Here is a 22,270-nt window from a genome sequence, read left to right as displayed (position 1 = left end):
TTACACTTTATTCTGCATTATTTTACCTCATTCTAACTGAATGCAGTGTGTAACAATTTGATCTGCATTATCAGTATACAAGACAAATTTTACACTGTATCTTGGTACATATGACAATAATAAAATAATATCAATATCATATGTTCTAGTGATAAAGAAGGCAGAGCCAAACTAAGCTAGTGATCTGTGATGGGGTAAGAGTCAAGCAGGCCGTGCAGAGCCATGCTTACAATTCATTATCCTGGACGCTGACAAGTCAGTCAGAAGCAATTGTCATTAGTCTGACTGTTCAGATAACAGTGCACTCACCAGCTGATGATTGTGAGGCACTGTTTTAGTGCCTGTAATTGGATGATTGATGGCAACAAGGGCCACATCTGCTCCTTGAGCTATCTCTGAATAAACAGCACAATGTGATGAATTTCTTGGATATAAATGGTGCTAAGCCAGAGGGCAGCTGAAGAGCAGATTTCCCCTCTCATTCTGCTGCTGTGATAATTCACAAATAAATGAAAATTAATTTATACAAAAAAAATCAGAGTAATGCCCTTTCCCTCTGGCCACTTGAATACTCTTTCACTGTCTGGGTCTCCTCAGGCTTTGACTTGTTTGAGATGGTAAGCTCATCAGTCACTGGGGGTGTGTTCTACTGTCTCCCTCACCTGGTTTCACTCATCACCTGCCAGCTTGTACTCCTTCCTGTACCCCCACCTTCTTATTCTGGCGTCCTCCCCATTTCCTTTCCAGTCCTGATAAATGCTCTTGGCCTGAAATGTCAATTGTTTATTCCCTTCCATAGACGCTGCCTGACCTGTTATGTTGCTCCAGCATTTTGTGTGTGTGTTGCTCTCAATTTTTAGCATCTGCAGAATCTCTTGTTTTTGAGAGGATAAGACTTTCCTCCATTCTACTAGTGGAGGTCTTGATTCATATGTGAGGAGGCAACAGAGAGGTTAGTCCTGTTGCAGGGGTTTGATCTAAATTGTCAACAATCCTTTTACCCTGACAGATGCTGCTTAACCTGCTGAGTTCATCCAGCAGATTGCATGCTCTTCCAGATTCCAATATCTGCAGTTTTTTGTATCTCCAATAGGAAGGTCAGGATGGATTTGGTGACTTTTCAACTATCTCAGGCTTAGGAAAGTGTTTGCAACTGCAGCCTGGTGAAAGTAAGGCAGTCGTCGTGGGGGACAAAGCCCAGTGCAGTCCTACTTTCGATGGCTCTGTGGCACAACTTCCCAACACCAGAGAAGCCTAAGTTTGTTTCCTTAATGACCTGTTTTCTTGCTACTTCCAGCTCCCAAAACCATAGTTCAACACTAAGGAACCAGCATTAGGTCTTGTGCTGGAGACTGAGTGGTTACATCAATAAGCAGAGGTCCTATTATGTCCCAAAAACAGTCCCCACTGCTGCACCTTGGAGACGATAACCACTAATGACTCAGTTTCGTGTTGGCAGTGCAATATTGTGCAGGGAAAGAGGGAAGAGTACTAATCCCAATTAAGAACAGGTAAGAAAAACCTTGTTGACATTCAGTTGGTGTCCTCCATTTAGAGTGAACATTTCAGGAACACCTTATGCCCCTCTGCCATCAGATTCCTGAATGAACTATATATATATATATATATATACATGGTATATATTCACTGCCTTTGGACATTTATTATGTGGCCTCTGGATAGGAAGTTCAACTGAATTAAAAGGGGAAATTGGATTTTTCAGATGGCTGGCATAGAAACAATGGATTAAACTGCCATTTCTAGTCACAATTTGCTCTGCTCTGTCTGACCCATTGTGTTTATATTTCTTATAGACGTGGAAAGTGGCCGTGCAGTCCATTGTTTCGATTCCAGCCCTCTGAACAATCCCATTTCACATTTTAATTCATTTTAACTTCCCATCAAAAGGTCATATGAGAAATGGCCAGTGGCAGTGAATATGCAAACTCCATAAAGCAACTTCTAAAAAAGAAAATTTGTCTGGCCATCAAACCAAAACATTGGTCAATGGTGAGATTGATTCCAGTCTAAGTGATGCTAAATCATGAGGTGCTTTACCTTCACTCTGACAGCATAGGAACCGGGCCCAAGTGCTGATAATGTGTGACTGTCACCAATGCTTCATTAGTTTATGCAATAATTGCCTTATGAACAATTGCAGATTATTTGGATAAATTAACATTTAGTGAAGTTGTTGAGAGATCAACAATAATACAAGTAACTATTTAAGCTTTCTCACATTTATTTGCATAAACAAATTACTTGTTGGAAACACTATTATAATGATTGCTATATTACTCACTTACCATTAATGACTTTGAAACTTTGGTTTATAAGATGCTGAGCATTTTTGCAAACTTAAATCAAATCTTTACAACAGGATTGGATTCTGACTCTAGCATGTAACCTGGTTGAGAGCTACAGTGTAATTAGACAGGTCTAATTCATATTTTCTGATCATTATTCTAAATCTTATTGAAGTGATCACCAAGCATCAGAAAATGTCAGAATAACTTATTGAGCTCATTGCTCTTTCAATAGAGGCCAATGGCACTTTTGAAAAATATTGCTCTTGTGCATTACAGAGGACATTTCCTCTATTCTCTGGACAACAGCAGTAAAATCCCCAAAGTAGCTTGGAGCAATCTGTGGCGGTTGAGTCTAACGTCAGCTGCTGGTTAGATTCAAACCCCCGCATTGATAACTCCTGGATTCATCTGTGTGTTGTCAAACATGTACAGCATTAGTTTGAGAATACGCAAGGTGGCAGTTTCACTGAGGACTTCGAATGATCCAGACGGCTGCTGTCTATTTACGCGCAGCGAGGCAAATGACGAGCTTGTCTTGCATTTATTCTCAGTTTATGCAATGAACAGTTTGCAATTGGAAGGATAAATGTCCAGGAAACCTTACTGCATTTTTATCTGCTGCCACATTACGTGAGTCTCCTTATCGCCTCTCCGGTTTTGGCCTCCTTTGCAGGTTAAAGGCCGACCTCCTCACCAGCAAAGGAAAAGATGGCTGAAGACCAGCTCTCTGGATACAATCAGCTACCATCATTCAGATGTCCAGGTGGGGATGAGCTGATCCATTTCCACGCAGAGCGTGAAATCCCAACTGTTCACCCAGCAAGCTATCAGATAGAATCTTTTGGCAAAATCTGCAGGGCTGGCAACTGGAACACTCAGAGGCTTGAGAAAGCTTATCATCTGCTAGGGGCACACATCCAATCTTCCACACTTTACTCAGGGCCCAACACTGCAGAATTTTCCCGTAATTCAGGGAGAGTAAGTAAAAGGGATTAAGCTTGTTACTTACTCATTCCCACACACTCACTAATGCTAATATCAGCACAAGTGAATGTGTGGGAATAAGAGCAAGCGTCTTTGTAGCAATTGAACATCATGCAGTTGAATGCCAGCCACAATGCTTGCACAGAGACTTTACTGCTGTGTTCATCACCACTGTCTACATCCCTCCTCTAGCGCGAACGCCAAGGACACACTGGGGAAGCTTTACAGCATCTTCAGCTCTCAACAAAACAAGCTTCCGGATGGTCTCTTCATAATTGCAAGAGACTTCAATCTTGTAAATCATGTTATTTATTGTGTTTTTTAATGTCCTTTTAAAAATTGTGTTCACTTTTTTTTGCATTGCATCAGATTTGGAGTGATAATCATTTTGTTTTCCTTTATTGGACAATAGACAATCTTGGGGAATATCAGAGTAATATACGGTAACACATAAGTACTTTGATAATAAATTTACTTCGGACTTTGAATCTTGAGAATGTGCGCAAGTCAGTGTGTGTGTGTGTGTGTGTGTGTGTGTGTGTGTGTGTGTGCGTGTGTGTGTGTGTGTGTGTGTGTGTGTGTGTGTGTGTGTGTGTGTGTGTGTAAACATGTGAGTGTGAGACTAAGTTGCAATGTGAGTACGTGTGCAGTCTCCGGCTGTAGCCATGCAGGTGTGAGTGTGCCTGTGACAGTGAGAAGGGATAGCCGTGAGTGCCGGTGTGTATGTGGTGTGTGCCTGTACAAATACACACGCTGACCTTCTGTGCTAACTTATTCCTTAAGTAGCAGCACCACCTGCTGTTTAATGCGTTCATCTAAGAGCGGGAAGAGTCTGTCTGACAGCAGCAATCACTGCTTTTAGTTTAAGTTAAATAGGAAAGTATGAGTGAGGGACTGTAGATTCATGGGGATGGTTACATTTCACACACTGAGGCCATACAAGGGAAACCATTGCACTTTCCCAGTCAGAAATTTTAAAAAGATACTACGTTTAGAGTGCACTGATGAGCAATTAATGGATAAGATACTCAACTCTTCTGAAGTGATTTCACTTACACAGATTTTGACTGTTTGATTTATTTAATGCCCTGGCTGATAGCTTCAGTTGACAGAGAGTGAACAGCGTGGATCGTCTCCAGATCTGAGCCACCTGACACAGGAGCCCAAAGACAAACACTGAACATTTTAGGAACAACTTCTTCACTCCCACCATCAGGTGCCTGAACAGACAATGAGCCGACCCATGAACACTACCTCACTATTTTTGCTCTTTATTTGCACCACTTATTTAATTTATTTTAATATATCTTTCTTCTTGTAGATTGTAGCATTTTTATGTATTGCACTGCTACCGCAAAATAACAAATTTCATGACATATGCCAGTGATATCAACCTGATTCTTATTCTCACCTGAACAAAGAGTCTGGACGGTGCCAATGTCCCAGTGCCATGGCATTCCCAAGTTCATTCCTTGTATTGCTGCTCTCACGCTACAGCAGCATTGAACAGTAAGGGACCACACAATTTTTAATGTGGTAATAATGCCATGAAAACAGACCGGAACAAAGGCTACAATCCAAATTTGGGTCTTAATAATAATACAGTGAAGGATCCCTTCCTCGTTTGTTTTGTTAATGACACCATTAAGAGTGCTTGCTCAGCCACTGGGACTGTGGCTTCCTCCCAGGTACCCATGTCACTGACCAGGCCCTATGCCAGCTTCACACAAGGATTATTTTAACAACCTTTAGGATTCTTCTGCTCGTACAATATGTTTGGAGAGCAAGCAGCCTATAAATTGGGATGGAGTGGGGTAGATGCCAGGGGACTGCTTGGCAGACATTGCCAGTAAATCCTGCAATTATTCTCGATCAGTGGGCAGACCAGTGTTGCCTCCAGCAGCAGTGCAAGGCTTTATTAGTGTCCATATGTCCATAAGATATAGGTGTAGAATTGGGCCATTCAGCCCATCGAATTTGCTCCACCACTTGATCATGGCTGATTTATTTTCCCTCTCAACTCCATTCTTCTGCCTTCTCCCAACAAAATTTGACACCCTTACTAATTAAGTACCTATCAACCTTCACTTTAAATATACCCAATGACTTGGCCTCCACAGCTGTCCTTGGCAATGAATTCCACAGATTCACCACACTCTGGCTAAAGAAATACCTCCTCATCTCTGTGCTAAAGGGACATCCTTATATTTTGAGGCTGTGTCCTTCCTGCTCCTCAACTCTCTTAGCATCTGAAGCTGCTGGTCTAGACACTTTTCCTCCACTGTTTCATTCAACTTCCCATGTCCCCATAGCTTGCTACAACTAACCAGGAGAAACCCAGAGGAGTCATAGGGTCACAGAGCTCTGTGGTTCATCTGGTCTGTGTCCAACTCTCCTAGTCCCATTGTCCTCATCTGGACCATAGTCGTCCATATCTCTGCTATCCACATACTTATACAATTTCCTCTTAGTTGAAATCAAACCCGCATCGACTATTTTTCACTGGCAGCTCATTCCATACTCTCATGACCCTCTAATTGAAGAAGGTTCCCCTTAAATATTTCACCTTTCACCTTCAACCCAGTTCTAGCCTCACCCAACCTCAGTGGAAAAAGCCTGCTTACATTGACCCTATCTATACACCACCCCCATAATTTTTGTATACTAGAGTTCCATTGGTGCTGCAATGGTTAAACTACCAGACTAGAGGCCCAGCAGGCTATACTATCAATCCAGAGATGCAGTTTTCAAAATCCCAACACGACATCTGTGGAGTTTATGAAAAGAATGGCTGCTAACAACTAGATCGTTGTAGAATCCCCATGTGGTACACAAATGTCTTCCAGAAGAGGAATCTGTGCTACCTTGCCTGGCCCTCATTTTGCTTCAGACACAGCAATGCAGTTGATGCGTGATTGGCCAATGAAATAGCCCAGCAGACCAAGTGCATCATAACCCATGCCCCATTACTGCCTGGTTCAAGGTGACAACAACCTCACCAACAGAATCTCAGGGTAAGAAATGCTGGATTTGTCAGTGATGCCTCGATCTCGAATAAATAAGTAAATAGACTCAAAATAGTCTCCAAGGTGTGACCAGGTTACTGATTTTGGGCAGGTTGTCATCCAACTTTGGGTTTGGAAGGCACAACTTAGTCAGAATGTCCAATTTTGTTTGGTAACTAATCAACCCCTCTCAAGCGCGGGAGAAACTGAGTCAATACATGTAAAGATTCAAACGTGATTATTCCCCAGTTTCTGTTAAGCATGGTTTTAAGTGAAGGCCATTTGAAACAGAACCTAATAGGCAGCCTGTAGCTGTGAAACCATATCCAAGCTCGAGAAAGAGGAAAAGGAAACCCTCTACTTCAGACCAGAGAGACCAGACATTTGACCTTATGAGTTTAGGTTGTAGTTAGGTCCAATGAGGGTGTAGAACAGAAGGATCAATATTCCAAACGAAATCTTAATTCCAACGCGTTCTAATCACACTATTCTAATTGACAAACGGCTTGCAAAAACAAAAGCTAACTAAAAAAAAGTCATCACTGCACTCCAACTGGAAGGGCGAGGGTAGAAAATTGGAACAAAACAGGAGAGTCAGCTGGGTTGGGGGAGAACACAGGGAAAAGAAATCAAACAGGAGGCAACAATTCAAGGGGAAACTAATTGTGGCAAACCAATAACTTACTTGAGCTGAGATATCCGTTATAGCCATATCTTGCTGAGAACAATGCAAAGAAATGACAGGTTAAGAGACGTGGAAACAAGAACCATGTTTCATGAAAGGTCAATAAGAAGCACAGAGAGAAAGCGAGAGAGCGAGAGAAAAATCAAATACAGAGAAGTTGAAACTGAAATAAGATGTTATGATAATGCACTCCACCCAATGCCAGCTCACACATGCATCATTTATATCGCTTTCCCAAAGGATCTGACATTCCCAAAGATGCCTGAAGGCAAGGCACATGGTTTATCCTGCAGTGTGTGTCACTGATTAGGGATTCTGGAGCCATTACAAACATCCTTTACCTGGATCTGTACCATAAGGAAGGCACAGGTTGCTGGCAGTCTCATTGGCAAGTTGGCACTGTATCCCTGGCCAGATAAATGGACCATGGCTTCCAGTCAGTGGTAAAGTTACAGCATTTGCCACTGACTTTGGAAAACTCCCCACAAGTGTCTCGTGTCTCTGTGGCAAGAACTTTCCTTGTCCTGGCACCTGCTGTACTCAGGCACCAAAACAGAGGGACTCCCCCAAAGTCCAACCACCTGAGCAGCCAATCATGTTAGAAGAACTCTCACAGAAAGAAAAGATGCAATTTTGAATTAATTTTTCAACATTATCTAGAAAGCTAAATAAATATCAGAACATGCATATAAATAAAGTTCTGAAATTCCATAAAATTATGCTTAAGGAAGTTCATACTTTAAAGTTCCTTCTGTAAAATATGTGACAAAATTATAAACTCATCGATGAAAATAATTTTAGAAGTACTTATCTGTTAAACACTCATTATGGCAGAATACTGTTAGAAATGCAATTAGACTCATAAATAAGCATATGATTTTCAGGATATTTTGAAGCTAGGGCTGTGGTATAAAGAGCTGAAATTCACATTAGTTCAAGAGATATTCCTTGATTTCAGCGAGGGAGGCTCCCAAACAGTCAGCTTGGCAGAGTTGTGTTGTTTCTACCATGATTTGGCACAGAGGGACACAGTCACAACATTCGTAAAATTGTTGTCAGTTTTGTTAAGTGATAATCGCAAATCCCAGTAGGTTAATTGTCATCATTTCCATCACCACTGAGCTGACTACCAGAAGCAACAGGACACATGACATCGCCATCTGGGACGGAGGGGTCACTGCATAGGATCGAGAAAAGCTGCCGAGGTTTGTAAATTCAGCCAGCTCTATCATGGGGACTAGCCTCCCCAGCATCGAACACACCTTCAAAAGGCAATGTCTCAAAAAGCTGGCATCCATTAATAAGGATTCTCAACATGCAAGACATGGCCGCTTCTCAATGCTACCACTGAGAAGACGTTAGGAGCCTAAAGACGCACACTCAATGTTTCAGTAACAGCTTCTTCCTCTCCGGCATCAGATTTCTGAATGGACAATAAACCCAAGTACACAACTTCACTGAAGTTTTACTTCTTTTTTTTGCTCTCTTTTTGCACTACTTACTTAATTTAGTTATATAAAATATTTCTTCATGTGATTTATAGTTCATTTAGCATTAGGATGTATTACAATGTACTGCTGGTGCATAACAATGATTTTTACAACATATGCCAGTGATATTAAACCTGATTCTGATTCCATCTTCCACCTATCGTGGAGGCATACAGCAGAGGAACAGGCCCTTCTGCCCTTCTGTCCATACTAATCATTAAATAGCCATCACCAGTGTCACCAGCACATGGTCTTGGTTCGGCCTGAGTGAGAAATTCAATTTCTTAACAGCACAGCACAGGAGCAGGGCCGTTCAACCCACAGTATTTATGCCGAATACGATAGCGAATTAAACAAAATATTTCCTGACTGTATATGATCCATATTCCTCCATTCCCTTCTGTTTCAAGCGTCTAACAGCCTCCTAAGCTCCACAAGCATACCTGCTTCTATCACTGCCTCTGGCAGCCTGTCTAGGCTCCATACTTAAATATTTGGATTCAGATTGTCATGTACACCAGGATGGAATGAAATTCCTTGCCTGTGTGAAGTTCAGAGTAAACAGTATATATGGTAATATTAATAAATATAGTGATATATTCAGCAATAACTGGAAAACAACAAAGGGGTTGTTAAGGAGGGGATTGGTTCAGAAGCCTGATAGCAGTGGGGAAGAAGCTGTTCCTAAGATTGGACACCCAGGCTTTCAAGCCCCTCTATCTTCTCCAGAAAGGTAGAAGAGAGAAAAGAGAATGGCCAAGGTTGTAGGCATCCTATTAGCTTTCCATAAGCTTGGGTGAGTGGATCCACCTTGTCAGTTATTCACGTAATGCATCCTGTGATCTTATTTCCCTCAGCTTCCTCCTAACCCTCTTACTCATCGCTTTGCCCTCATACATCAGAGAACCGGTGTCTATGCCCACCATCTAGTACTGATCCACTCTAATTCTATGTGCCAGCACTTGATCTGGAACCTCCGTTGCCTTAACAACTTCAAATATCTGTCTAGGACACAGAACAGTACAGCACAGGGACCCTTTGGCCCACAATGTCTGTGCCCAACACGAGGATGAATTAAACTAAATCTCTTCTGCCCGTACATGATCCATAATCCCTCTATTTCCTGTATTTTCATTAAGCCTCTGCTATGGAGAAATATTTCTTATTATAACAATTGCTATCAAATCCTTGTCCTGTTTACCACACTTAGTCCACCAGTTCTAACATTTGCAATCCTGACCCTAGGGGAGGTGAAGTAAAAGGAAGTAAAATGAGAGCAAGGAAAGGTGTGAGATGGAGGTTAAACAGCAGGGCATTTTTTAGAGGGTTAGATTGGTAAGAATTCTAATAGAAAGCCCTCAATGCTGATGTTATTATGTTGGAATGAGTAAATGAGACAGCAGAAGACAACCTAGATCTTTGCCTCCTGCATGGTACGCTGTTTCAGAGATAATGTTACAGGAGAATTACCTGACTAAAATTAGTGATTTCAACACTGACAAGTGCAATTGTTGCTTGTGTGTGGAGAGGCTGGTCAGATCGCTCCTCCTAATGCAGGCTGACTCGAGGGAAGGAAACAGGAGCAGAATCTTGCTCTGAGCCTGCTCCGGAAGAGACCTGTGCATCTCTGTAAAAGGTTTTGCTTTATTCACTAAAGGTCACTCCTTGGGCCGAAGGCAGCACCGTGACAGAAATCTTCCCGGGAAACAGTTCTTATCCTGGCATCTGTCGCTAGGAATAGCGCAGAGCAAAAGGACTCTGAAAAGCAACTGTCTTGCATGAAAAAACGTCGTGAGAGGAATCGGTTGCCTGGTGGTAAGGAACTGTCAGGGTGAGTTTTGTGACAACCAGCCACACTCAGGAAATGAAAATGCAAACATAATTTCCATGTCACCATATATAAACCCTCCGCTGAATTCACAGCAGAAGATGCAGACAGCATCATTTCCAGCCTGTCCACATCACAATGAACCACTCACTGTTTTGGTTCCAGTGACCCTGGTAAGAAACACCGTGGTAACAAGCCATGCTAACAACTGCCTCTAGCAATAGAAATTCCAGACCTCTCTTCCTGTTAGCCTACACAGATTCCTTTGAAATGCCATTTTGACAGTAATATCCTGCTTTAAAATGTTTGTGCATTATTAAGAATAGGTTTGGTGGATACAGGCGGGAGTGCGAGTTGCTTTCCCTGGTTTTAAAGAGCTGATGATCTCTGTTCCTCATGCACAAGCAGCTCAGGGACACTTGGCCCCAGTGAACGGGCACATCCACCTACGCATTCAATGTTCTCCTCTGTACAACTCGACATTTCAAATTCCCTATGCCATCGTTTCCTAATACCATCCAGGCACTGTTGGCATAGCTGTCCCACCAGGCAGAACTATATCCAGAGTTATCAATTACGCCAGGGGGTGGAGAATCTGAGGCCCTGCCCTTGGCAGCATTGACAGCTCAGCTCTTTCCACTGAGTCAAAGTGTCTCAGACATACTTCCAAACAAAGAAATATATATAAAATTTAAAAATGATAAATTCTCTTCAACCCATATTAAACATACAGCGCCTTTGAGTCACAGAACACTGCAGTACAGAAACAGGCTTTCCAGCCCACCTAATCTGGCCGAACTATTATTCAGCCTAGTCCTCTTGACCTGCACCCAAACCATAGCCCTCCATATGCCTTCCATCCATGTACTTATTCAAACTTCTCTTTAATGCTGAAATCAAACCCACATCCACCACTCCCCGGCAGTGCTTTCCACACTCCCAGCAGCCTCTGGTGAAGAAGTTCCCCTTAAACATTTCACCTTTCACCCAACCTAGGTGGAAAAATCCTGTTTGCATTTACCCTATCTACGCCCTCATTATTTTGTATACCTCTATCAAATCTCCCCTCAATCTCCTACACTCCAGGGAAAAAAGTCCAAACCTATTCGGTCTTTTGCTATAACTCAGGGCACCAAGTGCCTGCAAACATGCTTGCAAAATTTCCCTGCAGTCTTTCATTTCTATTGATATCTTTCCAGCTGGTAGCTGACCAGAATTCAATACACCATATTAGGCCTCACCAATGTATTATACCAATTAAATATAACATCCCAACTCCTGTACTCAGCACTTTCATTTATGAAGACCGAAGCCCCAAAATTATTATGCATATGAACATAAAACTTAAAAATAAGTTCTCTTAAACCCATTGTAAACGTCAAGTCAATAAAATATTATTTATGGGCTCTGCACTTCTTACTGTGGCAGTGAAGTAGCCAACGAAATCAAAGGCCATATCCACATGAGACATTCTTTCTGCTCCTCCCTCTCATCAAGAAGAAGATACAAAAAAATTTAAAACATGTACCACCAAGCTCAAGGATAGCTTCTATCCCACTGTTAAAATATTATTGAATGGATACCAAAGACTTAAAGCACGTACCACCAGGCTCAAGGAAAGCTTCTATCCCACTGCTATAAGATTAATGAATGGTTCTCACGTGTAGAATGGACTCTTGACCTCAACATCTACTTCATTGTGTCCTTGAACCTTATTGTCTGTCTGCACTGCACTTTCTCTGTAACTGTAGCACTGAGTTTTGCATTCTGGCATTAGTTTCCTTTTGTACAACTTCAATGAAAAAATGCTGTGAAATAATTTATCTTGAAAACATACAAATTAATGTTTTTCACTGGACTTTGGAACATGTCCTGAAGACACACACTCAATGATTTAGGACCAGCTTCTTCCTCTCTGCCATTGGATTTCAGAACGGACGAAGAACCAATCCATGAACACTACCGCACAGTATTTTTGCACTATTTACTGAATTTAATGTTTTATCTTCTTGTCATATATAGCATTTTTTATGTATTGCAAGATACTGTTACTGCAAAACAACAAATTTCATGACATATGTCAGTGATATGAATCTGATTCTGAACCTGACTCTGATTCTGATGTGATAATAATAAACCAGTTCATTAATTTTAGAAGCTTTTTTAAAACTTCACTTACTTTTCCTGCCTTAGTTAATTGAATGGGGCCACGCCAATGGGACAGAGTATATAAAGTCGATGGGACAGTATATAGATTTAGCCCTTCAGCTCAGTACATTACAGAACAACTCTAGACATGAACTCCAGACAGAGCAAGATGTCAAGTGTACTCCAGTTTGACCTTCTGTACAGGTTGTCTCCAGGTTACGGTTCTGTTCCTCCAAAGCGTTTGCAACCCAAAACGTTTGCAAGGCAGAAATGTGGCTGCAAACCAAGTTTCTGCATGGCAGAAGATGCCTACTGCCCAACAGCAGCCAGAAAACCCATCCCAGCTGCTTCCCACTCGCTTGCATGTACCAGCTTTACATACTTTGGCAATTGCAAGTTGGGAACAACTGTACATCTGCACTCATTGGCCAGGCAAATCAGTCCAAACTGCACTGACATTGCCACCAAAACTGGCCATACTTCTCTACAGAATTGCCAGCTAGTCACCATCATGGAAATAGAGATGACACAGCAGAGCTAGCGTAATGCTATTACAGCACCAGTGACCTGAGTTCAATTCACACCACTGTCTATAAGGAATGTTTATGTTCCCCCTATGAGTGCATGGGTTTCCTCGGGTGCTCCAGTTTCCTCCACATTCCAAAGACGTATGAGCCAGTACATTAATTGGACACATGGGTATAAATGCACAGTGTGGGCTCATTGGGCCAGGAAGGCTGTAACTGTGCTGTATCTCTAAATGAAATAAAATAAAACGGAACAGATCAATAACTTCCATTCAATAACTTCCTCACTAATCTAACCCAGGACGCTTTTTCAAACAAATAGAAGGATGCAAAGACACACAAGGAGATGTTAGGAGAGATGACCAAAGCATTGCTTAAAGATGTTGGTTTTAAAGGACATTTGGTGGAGGAAGGAGAGGATTCACAGTGGAATTTCAGAGCTTAGAGCCTTGACAGCTGAAGACAAGGCCACCTATGGTGGAGGGATTACATTTTGGGATTGATCAAGAGGTCAGAAGTTTTAAAAAACTGCAAACATTGCAGAGTTTTGACAGCAAGTGGAGGTCACAGAGATAGAATAGAGAATTGTGAAAAGATTGAAACAAAGATAAAAATCAAGACCTTGCTTAACTGAGATCCAATGAAAACGGAAGTGGATTTGATTGATAGTAGGACTCGAGGAACAGAGAAGTTGATGGGAATAATCCAGAACTTCCTTAGTGGGTTGAGCTACCTGCAATCCTCATTTTAATAACCCTACCTTGTCAGGAGCCAGAATAGTGATCGTGCAAGTCTGGGATTCCAAACCACAAGACTACAAATGTCGGTTGGGTTTCAAGTGAGGTGATCAACATGGGAGTTGGCATCTGAAACAGTTCAGCCCATGAAACTCCTCTAAACCCCTTTGTTCAGAAGCAAATTCCCAAGCTAAGCTTGGCCTGCTCTCAAACACTATCAATATTTCTGATTGTCTTTGACACTCAGAAGCATTTAACAGTTTAATTCTATTTTTGAGTTACATTTGGAAAAAAATCGAAGGATGATTAAATAATTTTAAACATCATTGCAAAAACTGATTTTTTAATGAAATGTAACTTCCCCAGAACTTTACAATTCCTAATTAGATGAAAGAGCTGATGGATCCTTTGCTCTATTCTGCTCTGCATCAGGCTCAATGTTTTTCACTGGACCTTGGAACATGTGGATCCATGCAGCAGGCTCAACCCTGATAGTCGGTTAAACCAAGGAACTACCAGCAAAATCCAGTCTACAAGTATACACTTCTCCGTAAGAAATTTCCTCTGGGCACCATTAGTTAGACGCTTTGCCACATGGTGAGGGCAAGAACTGAGATGTTGCTAATGTCATACTATGGAACAGATCAAATCATAAGGGATATTAGAGGAGCGGAGAGCGCCTGACTCTGTGATTTTATTTATCCAGACCAGTCTTATCCCATCACAGCATCAAACCATTTCTTAGCAGATCCTGTCATGCTTCCTATTCCAACTTGATAAATGAATTACTTCTTTCCAACTGTGCTAAACATGCTCCCCACAAGACTGAACCTGTTAACATTTTACGCTTGTGAAATTACACAACATCTTTGTGGACTCACAAGGGCCAGAGAAACCCAACCTGGCTTCCAGCACAGAAAATCCAAGAGTTGGAAGCTGATCTCGCAATATCGTTGTTCAGTATATCCTTAAGCATGGGCGTGCAGCTCTCTTTGTGTCTAGGGTTTGTGTTCTTACGCTGATCTTGATCACGGTTGGAGAGTCATGTGATATGCCTGCTTTGCAATATCTTGGGTAGTCTGAAACGTTCGGTCTGCCAGCTGACAATCTTGGTGATTGGGAACAGCCAAGTATTTTTCGCTGCCAAAGGGTCACATTACCGCAGCCTGTTGATCCAAGGCCAAGGGAAACAGCGAGAGCAATTTCAGTGGCAATGTAAAATGACAACAGAAAAGAAAACCTCATAGTTTGGCACGAAGCAACAGGGGTCATATAGTGTATATGCCATAAGCAGAAATGGCAACAAACACACAGATGTTTCAGGAAGGTGTTAACAAATGCTGCATTAATCTGTTTCATAACAAGTCAAGACAAACACCTTTGAACTTAAAACCTGGCAGGCTTTTATAGACCTTAAGGGAAAGGTGCAGAACTGCAGATGGAACAGCTACCCATCAAATATTACAATGAAAACAAGACAACCTTAATAGGGAAGGATGGGCAGAAACAACTCAAGTTTAAATGGAAAAATCTTCAAAGTAAAACCGTGACACATCATTGGGAAGAATTATGACATGTAGAAAGATAGCTCTGGCAGTATAACCGGCATTTACTTCTAACTTTGTGGAATGGCAGTTGACTACAAGCCCAAGCAAGCTCCAAATGCTAAAATGAATCAGGTCGAGAAGGCACCAGGTAGGTCAGAACAAAATGAGTGAGCCATGCTGAAACCACACTTAATCTAACCTTAGACAAACAATATTTGTTAACCACTGTAGGAGTTATTGGGATCAAAGACATCCACAGAAACATCTCTCCCACACCGATACAGATGGGAACATTGACGTAACAGTCAGCATTGCTTGATCAGCAACACACACAATGGGTCTCCTCATACTCAAGACTGAGTCAAATCTTTGCCTAAGGCTCTTCACAGCATGGTGAATAAAAACTTTGCAAGGTTTTGATCGCTGATTGTGTAACCAAAGTGATCTGCTGATTGCCATGAGCACAGAAGGAGAAAATGTTCTGGTCTTGAAAGAAGCATTCTAGACATCAGAGGAGCAATGTTAAGGAGAAGTGAAGCAAATGTACACTGGGAATTGAGAGGAGACATGATAGAGGTATACAAGATATTAAGAGGAATAGATAGAGTGGATAGCCAGCGCCTCTTCCCCAGGACACCACTGCTCAATACAAGAGGACATGGCTTTAAGGTAAGGGGTGGGAAGTTCAAGGGGGATATTAGAGGAAGGTTTTTTACTCAGAGAGTGGTTGGTGCGTGGAATGCACTCCCCGAGTCAGTGATGGAGGCAGATACACTCGTGAAGTTTAAGAGACTACTAGACAGGTATATGGAGGAATTTAAGGTGGGGGGTTATAAGGGAGGCAGGGTTTGAGGGTCGGCATGACATTGTGGGCCGAAGGGCCTGTAATGTGCTGTACTATTCTATGTTCTATATTAAAGGCTGATGCCAATATCGTACGATCACTGAAAGGAAAAGGAGAGGCCATCACCAATGTGCCAAAGCCAAAATGCCAAAATATTTGGACAGGCATATGGAGGAACTTAAGTTGGGGGCTTATATGGGAGGCAGGGTTTGAGGGTCGGCACAGCATTGTGGACCAAAGGGCCTGTACTGTGCTGTACTATTCTATGTTCTATGTTCTATTTGGAGCAGCTAAAGTCCTTCCTTGTGATAGTGCACAACATTCTGTGCAGTTGCTTCCAAATCTTGAGGGCACTCACACTTCTGCATCATTTGTTGAAAGAGCTGTAAGATTAGTCAGCTCCATCATGGGCACTAACCCCCACAGTATCCAAGACATCTTCAAGGAGCGATGCCACAAACAGGCGGTGTCCTTCTTTAAGGACCCCCATCACCCAGGACATGCCCTCTGCTCTTTGTTACCATCAGGAAAGAGGTAGAGAAAACTGAAGGCACACACTCAGCGATTCAGGAACAGCTTGTTCCCCTCTGCATCAAATTTCTGAATGGACTTTGAACCCATCAACATTACCTCACTACCTTTTTTATTTCTGTTTTCGCATTGTTTATTTACTTTAACTATTTTACATACTGACTGTAATTCACAGGTTTTTTTTATATTATCATGTAATGCATTGTACTGCTGCCACGGAGTTAACAAATTTCACAACATACGCCTGTGATATTAAATGTGATTCTGAAAAGGATATGAAAGGAAGGTGGAACATGAAGCAACAAAGTGCTTCCAGTTCATGCAATAGGAAATAGCAAATGAAGCTCTCTTTGTATAGCAGAACAAGCTATGTCAGCTGCCCCAGCACTTTCGTAGGTAGGTTGATTGTTAATGCAAGCAACGTATTTCACTAACACATAAACACAAGATATTCTGCCGATGCTGGAAATCCAGAGTAACATGTATAAAATGCCTGAGAATCAGCATGGCAAGCAGCATCTATGGAAAGGAATAATAAGTCAACATTTCTGGCTGAGAGCCTATATTCCTTTCCATAGATGCTGCTTGACATGCTGAGCTCCTCCAGCATTTTGTGCGTTGTTAGGACACATTCCACTGTATGTCCATGTACATATGATAAATAAATCTGAATATGAATACACTCCCTGGGGTTGGTATTTAATGGGGTTAGCATGAGTCCAGTCATGGTTCAAGGGAAAGTGGTTGATCTCCTTCTCATTTGCAAAGATGAACACTTGATATCATAAACAGACAAGATTCTGAATATGCTAGAATTCTTGAGCAAAACACACAAGTCACCATTCTGGTTTGCTTCTTGCCCCCTTCTCTTCTCCTCATCTGCCCATCAACCCCTCCTGCTGCTCCTACTCCTTCTCTTTTTCCTATGTTCCACTCTCCTCTCCTGTCAGATTCCTTCTTCTTCAGCTCTTTATCCCTTCCACTTAGCACCACCCAGCTTCTGATTTCATCCCTTTCACCCACCCACCCATCTTCTCCCTCAACTGTCTTCACCTATTACCTGCCGGCTTATTCTCCTCCCCACTTCCACCTTCTTACTCTGGCTTCTTCCCCTTCCTTTCCAGTCCTGATGAAGGGTCTCGGCCCGGAACATCAACTCTTTATTCCCTTCCAGAAATGCTGCCTGGCTTGCTGAGTTCCTTGCTGCGTTGCGACACGTTCCATTGTATGCTTCCATTTACACACGATTGATAAATCTGAATCTGAATATGCAGTCTGCAGTTGCACGTAACGCATCTAGTTATGTGCAGACATAGAGGTATGGCATTCGACGGATAGTGGCCAGTTTAATTTCTTACATTCTCACAAAGAGCAAGTGCAATTATCCGTGAACGGGGATGGAAAGGACCTTTGGAAGGTATCAAGATATTTTTCAACTGTTTCTACAGGCAGAGCGTAAGTCAGAAGCAATAACTTGCACCAGGCCCAGCAAGCCATCATGTTCAAAGATGATTTACTTCAGCTCCTATTTTATGGGTTCTAAGATGACTGAGAGACTACTGTCACAGGTCCCTTCCACAAGTGGGGTGGAGGAGCTCGGTGGGGAAGACTGGTATTGTGCTGTGCTTCTGCCATTTACGTAAGGTTTAGTTCACTTGCAATGCAGGGACCAAGGGGATGACCCATGCATTAATTCTCCCTCACTACTAATATTGTTTTAATTAGGGTTCAGGTCCTTCCAGCCCAACGAGCCCATGTTGCCCAGTTGTACTCATGTGATCAATAAACATACTAACCTGTAATTCTTTGGAATATGGGAGGAAACCCATGCAGTCACGGGGATAATATACAAAATCCTTACAGTGGCAGGAATAGAACCCAGGTTCCTGGCACTGAAATAGCATTACGCGAAATGCTACACTATCATGCTACCCAGGTCATGGGTCAAAACTTCCCAATAGTTTGGAGGGATGTTGAGCTTCTTTAAAAAGGCTTATTAGAAAAGATGAAAGGATTTGTTTATGTTCCTCTGGTAACCAACTCCAAAGGCAGAGCTTGCAATGAAGAGCCTGATTCAAGAGTCACTTGCAGACCCCAGTCAGCTCAGATTGGCAACAACCTCTTGTCCACAATCTCCATCAGCACTAGTGCACCACAAAGCTCTGTGCTTAGCCCCCTGCTCTACCCACCTTATACTCAATGCCATACTTAAGTTTGCTGATGACACCACTGTTGTTGGCTGAATCAAAGGTCAGGAGGGAGAATGAAAACCTGGCTGAGTGATATCACAGCCACAACCTCTTACTCAATGTCAGCAAGACCAAGGAACCTCAGTAAGAGGAAACTGTAGGTTCATGAGCAAGTCCTCATCAGAGGGTCAAAGGTGGAGAGGGTCAGCAACTTAAAATTCCTTGGTGTTATCATTTCAGAGGATCTGTCCTGGGCCCAGCATGTAAGTGCAATTACAAGGAAAACACAGCAGCGCTTCTACTTCCTTGGAAGGGTGTGAAGATTTGACATGACATCTAAAAGTTTGACAAACTTGTATCAATGGTGCTGGAGTGAATATTGACTGGTTACATCATAGCCTGGCATGGAAACACAAATGGCTTTGAATGTAAAAGCCTACAAAAAGTAATGGATGAGACCAAGTCCATCATAGGTAAAGCCCCCCATATCAATGAGCATAATTACATGAAATGCTGTCGCAGGAAAGCAGCATTCACCATTAAGGATACCTGCCACACAGGCCATGCTCTTGATTCACTGTTGACATCTGGAATAAGGTACAGGAGCATCAGGACCCACACCACCAGGTTCAAGAACAGTTATTAACTCTCAGCCATCATCAGGGATGATGTAATCCAATTAGAAACTGAGGCATGTTCCAACATGTTGCATCACGGCCTAGTATGGAAACCCCAATGTCCAAGAAACAGAAAAGCCTACAAAAGGGCTGGATTCAGTCCAATCCATCACAAGAAAAGCCCTTTCTACCACTGAGCATCATAGAGTTTTACCATAAAAAGCAGCTTCCATTATCAAGGATCCCCACCACCCAGGCCATGCTCGCCATCACTGCTGCCATCAGGAAGGAGGTACAGGAGCTTTAGGTCCCACACCACCAGGCTCAGGAACAGTTATTACCCGTTAACCATTAAGCTCTTGAACCAGTGGGAATAACTTCACTCAATTTCACTTGCCCCATCACCGAACTGTTCCCACAACCTATAGACTCACTTTCAAGGGTTCTACAGCTCATGCTCTCGAATTTATTGCTTATTTATTATTATTATCATCATCATTATTATTATTATTTTCTTTTTGTATTTGCAGTTCGTCTTCTTCACATTGTTTGTTTGTTTGCCCTGTTGGGTACGGTCTTTCATCAATTCATTTACTATGTATGCCCGCAAGAAAATGTGTATGATGACATATATGTACTTGGAAAATAAATTTACTTTGAACTTCAAAGAGTCTGTTGTTGTAAAGACAAAACATCATAGCCCGCGCAATTGTGCCACTGTGTAATTAGGGTCTCAATACTGGTGTATGTTGGCCTGGATGATGATGTTGCTTCACTTATCCTTACAATAGATCTTGCAGAGACAGCATAGGTGGCACAACTCTTCAGTGCTATGAGGTGCCTGTAGCAGATCCATGACATAGACTATGTGCAGGAAGACAATGAGCTTTATGTTGGATTTGAATCTTTTCCCCTTTTCCTCAGCTGGCCAAAGGCTGTTCTGGGACACTGGATGCAAATTTCTTAAATGATGTCTGTCTTTACCATGGGGAGGCAATGAATGGGGAGCCTCAGAATAGAAGGACACCCCTTTAGAACAGACGTGAGGAGGAATTTCTTTAGCCAGAGGGTGGGGATTCTATGGAATTCATTACCACAGATGGCTGTGGCCAAGTCATTGGGTATACTTAAAGCAGAGATTTAGGGCATCAAAAGTTATATTTTAAAAAAGAGGCAGGAGATTGGAGTTAAACGGAATAACAAATCAGCTAAGATGTAATGATAGAGCAGACTCGATGGCCAAATGGCAGAATTCTGCTTCTATATCTTATGGTCATAAGGACATCTACAACAATGGCATCAGGTTATCATTGTGATGTAGAGTTTTGACCCGAAAGATTAATAATTCCTTTCCTCCAACAGATGCTGTCTGACTGAGTCCTTCCAGTGGATTGGTTGCTTATAAGCGATGACAAGATGTATGACTTTCTATCCACAGGGAGTAGAGAAGTTCCAAGCAAAACACCAATGTGCATACGCTTGTCACTACTGAACAAGAGTTCTGGCGCTGGATGTGAAGGTGGGATCAACACATTGACTAACTTGTTCCAGTAACTGTATCTGAAACCAAAGATGAGATCCAGAAAGACTCAGTGGCAAATAGGGTCTATGAACAGACGCTGGGTGTCGATAAAATTTAACTAGTGCACAAAGAGCTGAAGCCATTCCACAATCAATGCAACGATTCCATTCCATTTTGTGAAGGTAATTGAAATGGCAGATCATTGTCAGAAACAAGTTCTTCAAGTAAACTGAGGTATGCACATTGGAGACCTCAGCACTTCTGTAGTACGTTTAGTTATGTTAACTTTTATGTTTCAACTTTGAGTGGCCATTGATCAATACTTTGGAATTGCTATTCTTCTTCTCACATAGGTCAAACATATTGTCTGAAGAGGTCTGGTAGACGTATTGCTAATGCAAGAGAGATTTTATTCCTACAATTTTGTAAATACTATATTTGTTTACTGATGATCAACATCCAAACCAAGGAATAACCATGTTTTTATATTGACAATTTTTGTGAGCTTAGTGAATGCCGGCCAAGACCTGGACCTTTACTGTTATTGATAACACTGGTATGATCCCATGGATGCATCATTCTTCTAGCACTTCTGGAGCAACTAAGGGCCTGGTCAGTACAGTCAATGAAGCTCACAAGTAACAAATATTGCAAGAAAATTCAAAACTTAGCACGAAGCTTCACACAGCTAATTTCATGCTCAAGTGCTCTGCAAGCTTTCACATGGAGTTCCCCGGAAAACTCGACGTAAGAAAAGCCATGCCTAACAAAATTTGGCTTGCAGGGTTGAGCAGAAGTAGCTGAGTAAATATTCTCATTATGATATTACTCAAAAAAAAGGAAATGTATGTTTTGAGTCTGTCCCAGAAGTCCAACATCAAGTCAAAACATCAGTTTTGACCCAAAAGGTTAACAAGTCCTTTTGTCCCACAGATGCTGCTTGACCCACAGAGTTCTTCCAACAAATTGTTTGATGAGAAACGATGCCAAGATGTATAATTTTCTATCATAGTTTTCATAGGGAGTACAAAAGTTCCAAGCAAAACACCAATGCGGACACACTTGCTGCTATCGAATGAGAATTTTGACACTGGATGTGTAAGTAGGAGGAAGAAGCTCAGCTAGGTGACTTCTCTAGGTGGTTCTGGTGCTAGAAACCTATAAGAGCACAGGAATCTCAGCTGCTCTTTGATTTTGTGCCAAGATTGATATCTGGATCTTTGTGCATCTTTTTTTCTTCTCGCTCTCAGATGACCAAAGGTGGTGTTACCGCATTGAATGTCGTGGGATGAGAGATGCTTCCTGAA

The 22,270-nt window shown here is 42.0% G+C and overlaps 1 protein-coding gene across 5 annotated transcripts in view; it reads right to left on the bottom strand.

Annotated features, from left to right (window-relative positions):
• The window catches only part of kcnma1a (potassium large conductance calcium-activated channel, subfamily M, alpha member 1a), a 960,366-nt gene that overhangs the window by 136,078 nt on the left and 802,018 nt on the right, over window positions 1–22,270 (bottom strand). For 2 of the 5 annotated variants that reach the window (XM_063070509.1, XM_063070508.1), the window contains one exon: window positions 6,984–7,016. The exons of the other annotated variants lie outside the window; for them this stretch is intronic. In XM_063070509.1, coding sequence (XP_062926579.1) covers window positions 6,984–7,016 — 33 coding nt within the window. The remainder of the gene's footprint in view (window positions 1–6,983; window positions 7,017–22,270) is intronic. 5 annotated transcript variants of the gene reach the window in all.

This window comes from Mobula hypostoma, chromosome 18 (assembly GCF_963921235.1).
Source record: "Mobula hypostoma chromosome 18, sMobHyp1.1, whole genome shotgun sequence".
Classification (NCBI taxonomy): Eukaryota; Metazoa; Chordata; class Chondrichthyes; order Myliobatiformes; family Myliobatidae; genus Mobula; species Mobula hypostoma.
Note: the sequence above shows the minus strand (reverse complement) of the source record. Positions and strands in the feature narration are given on the sequence as shown.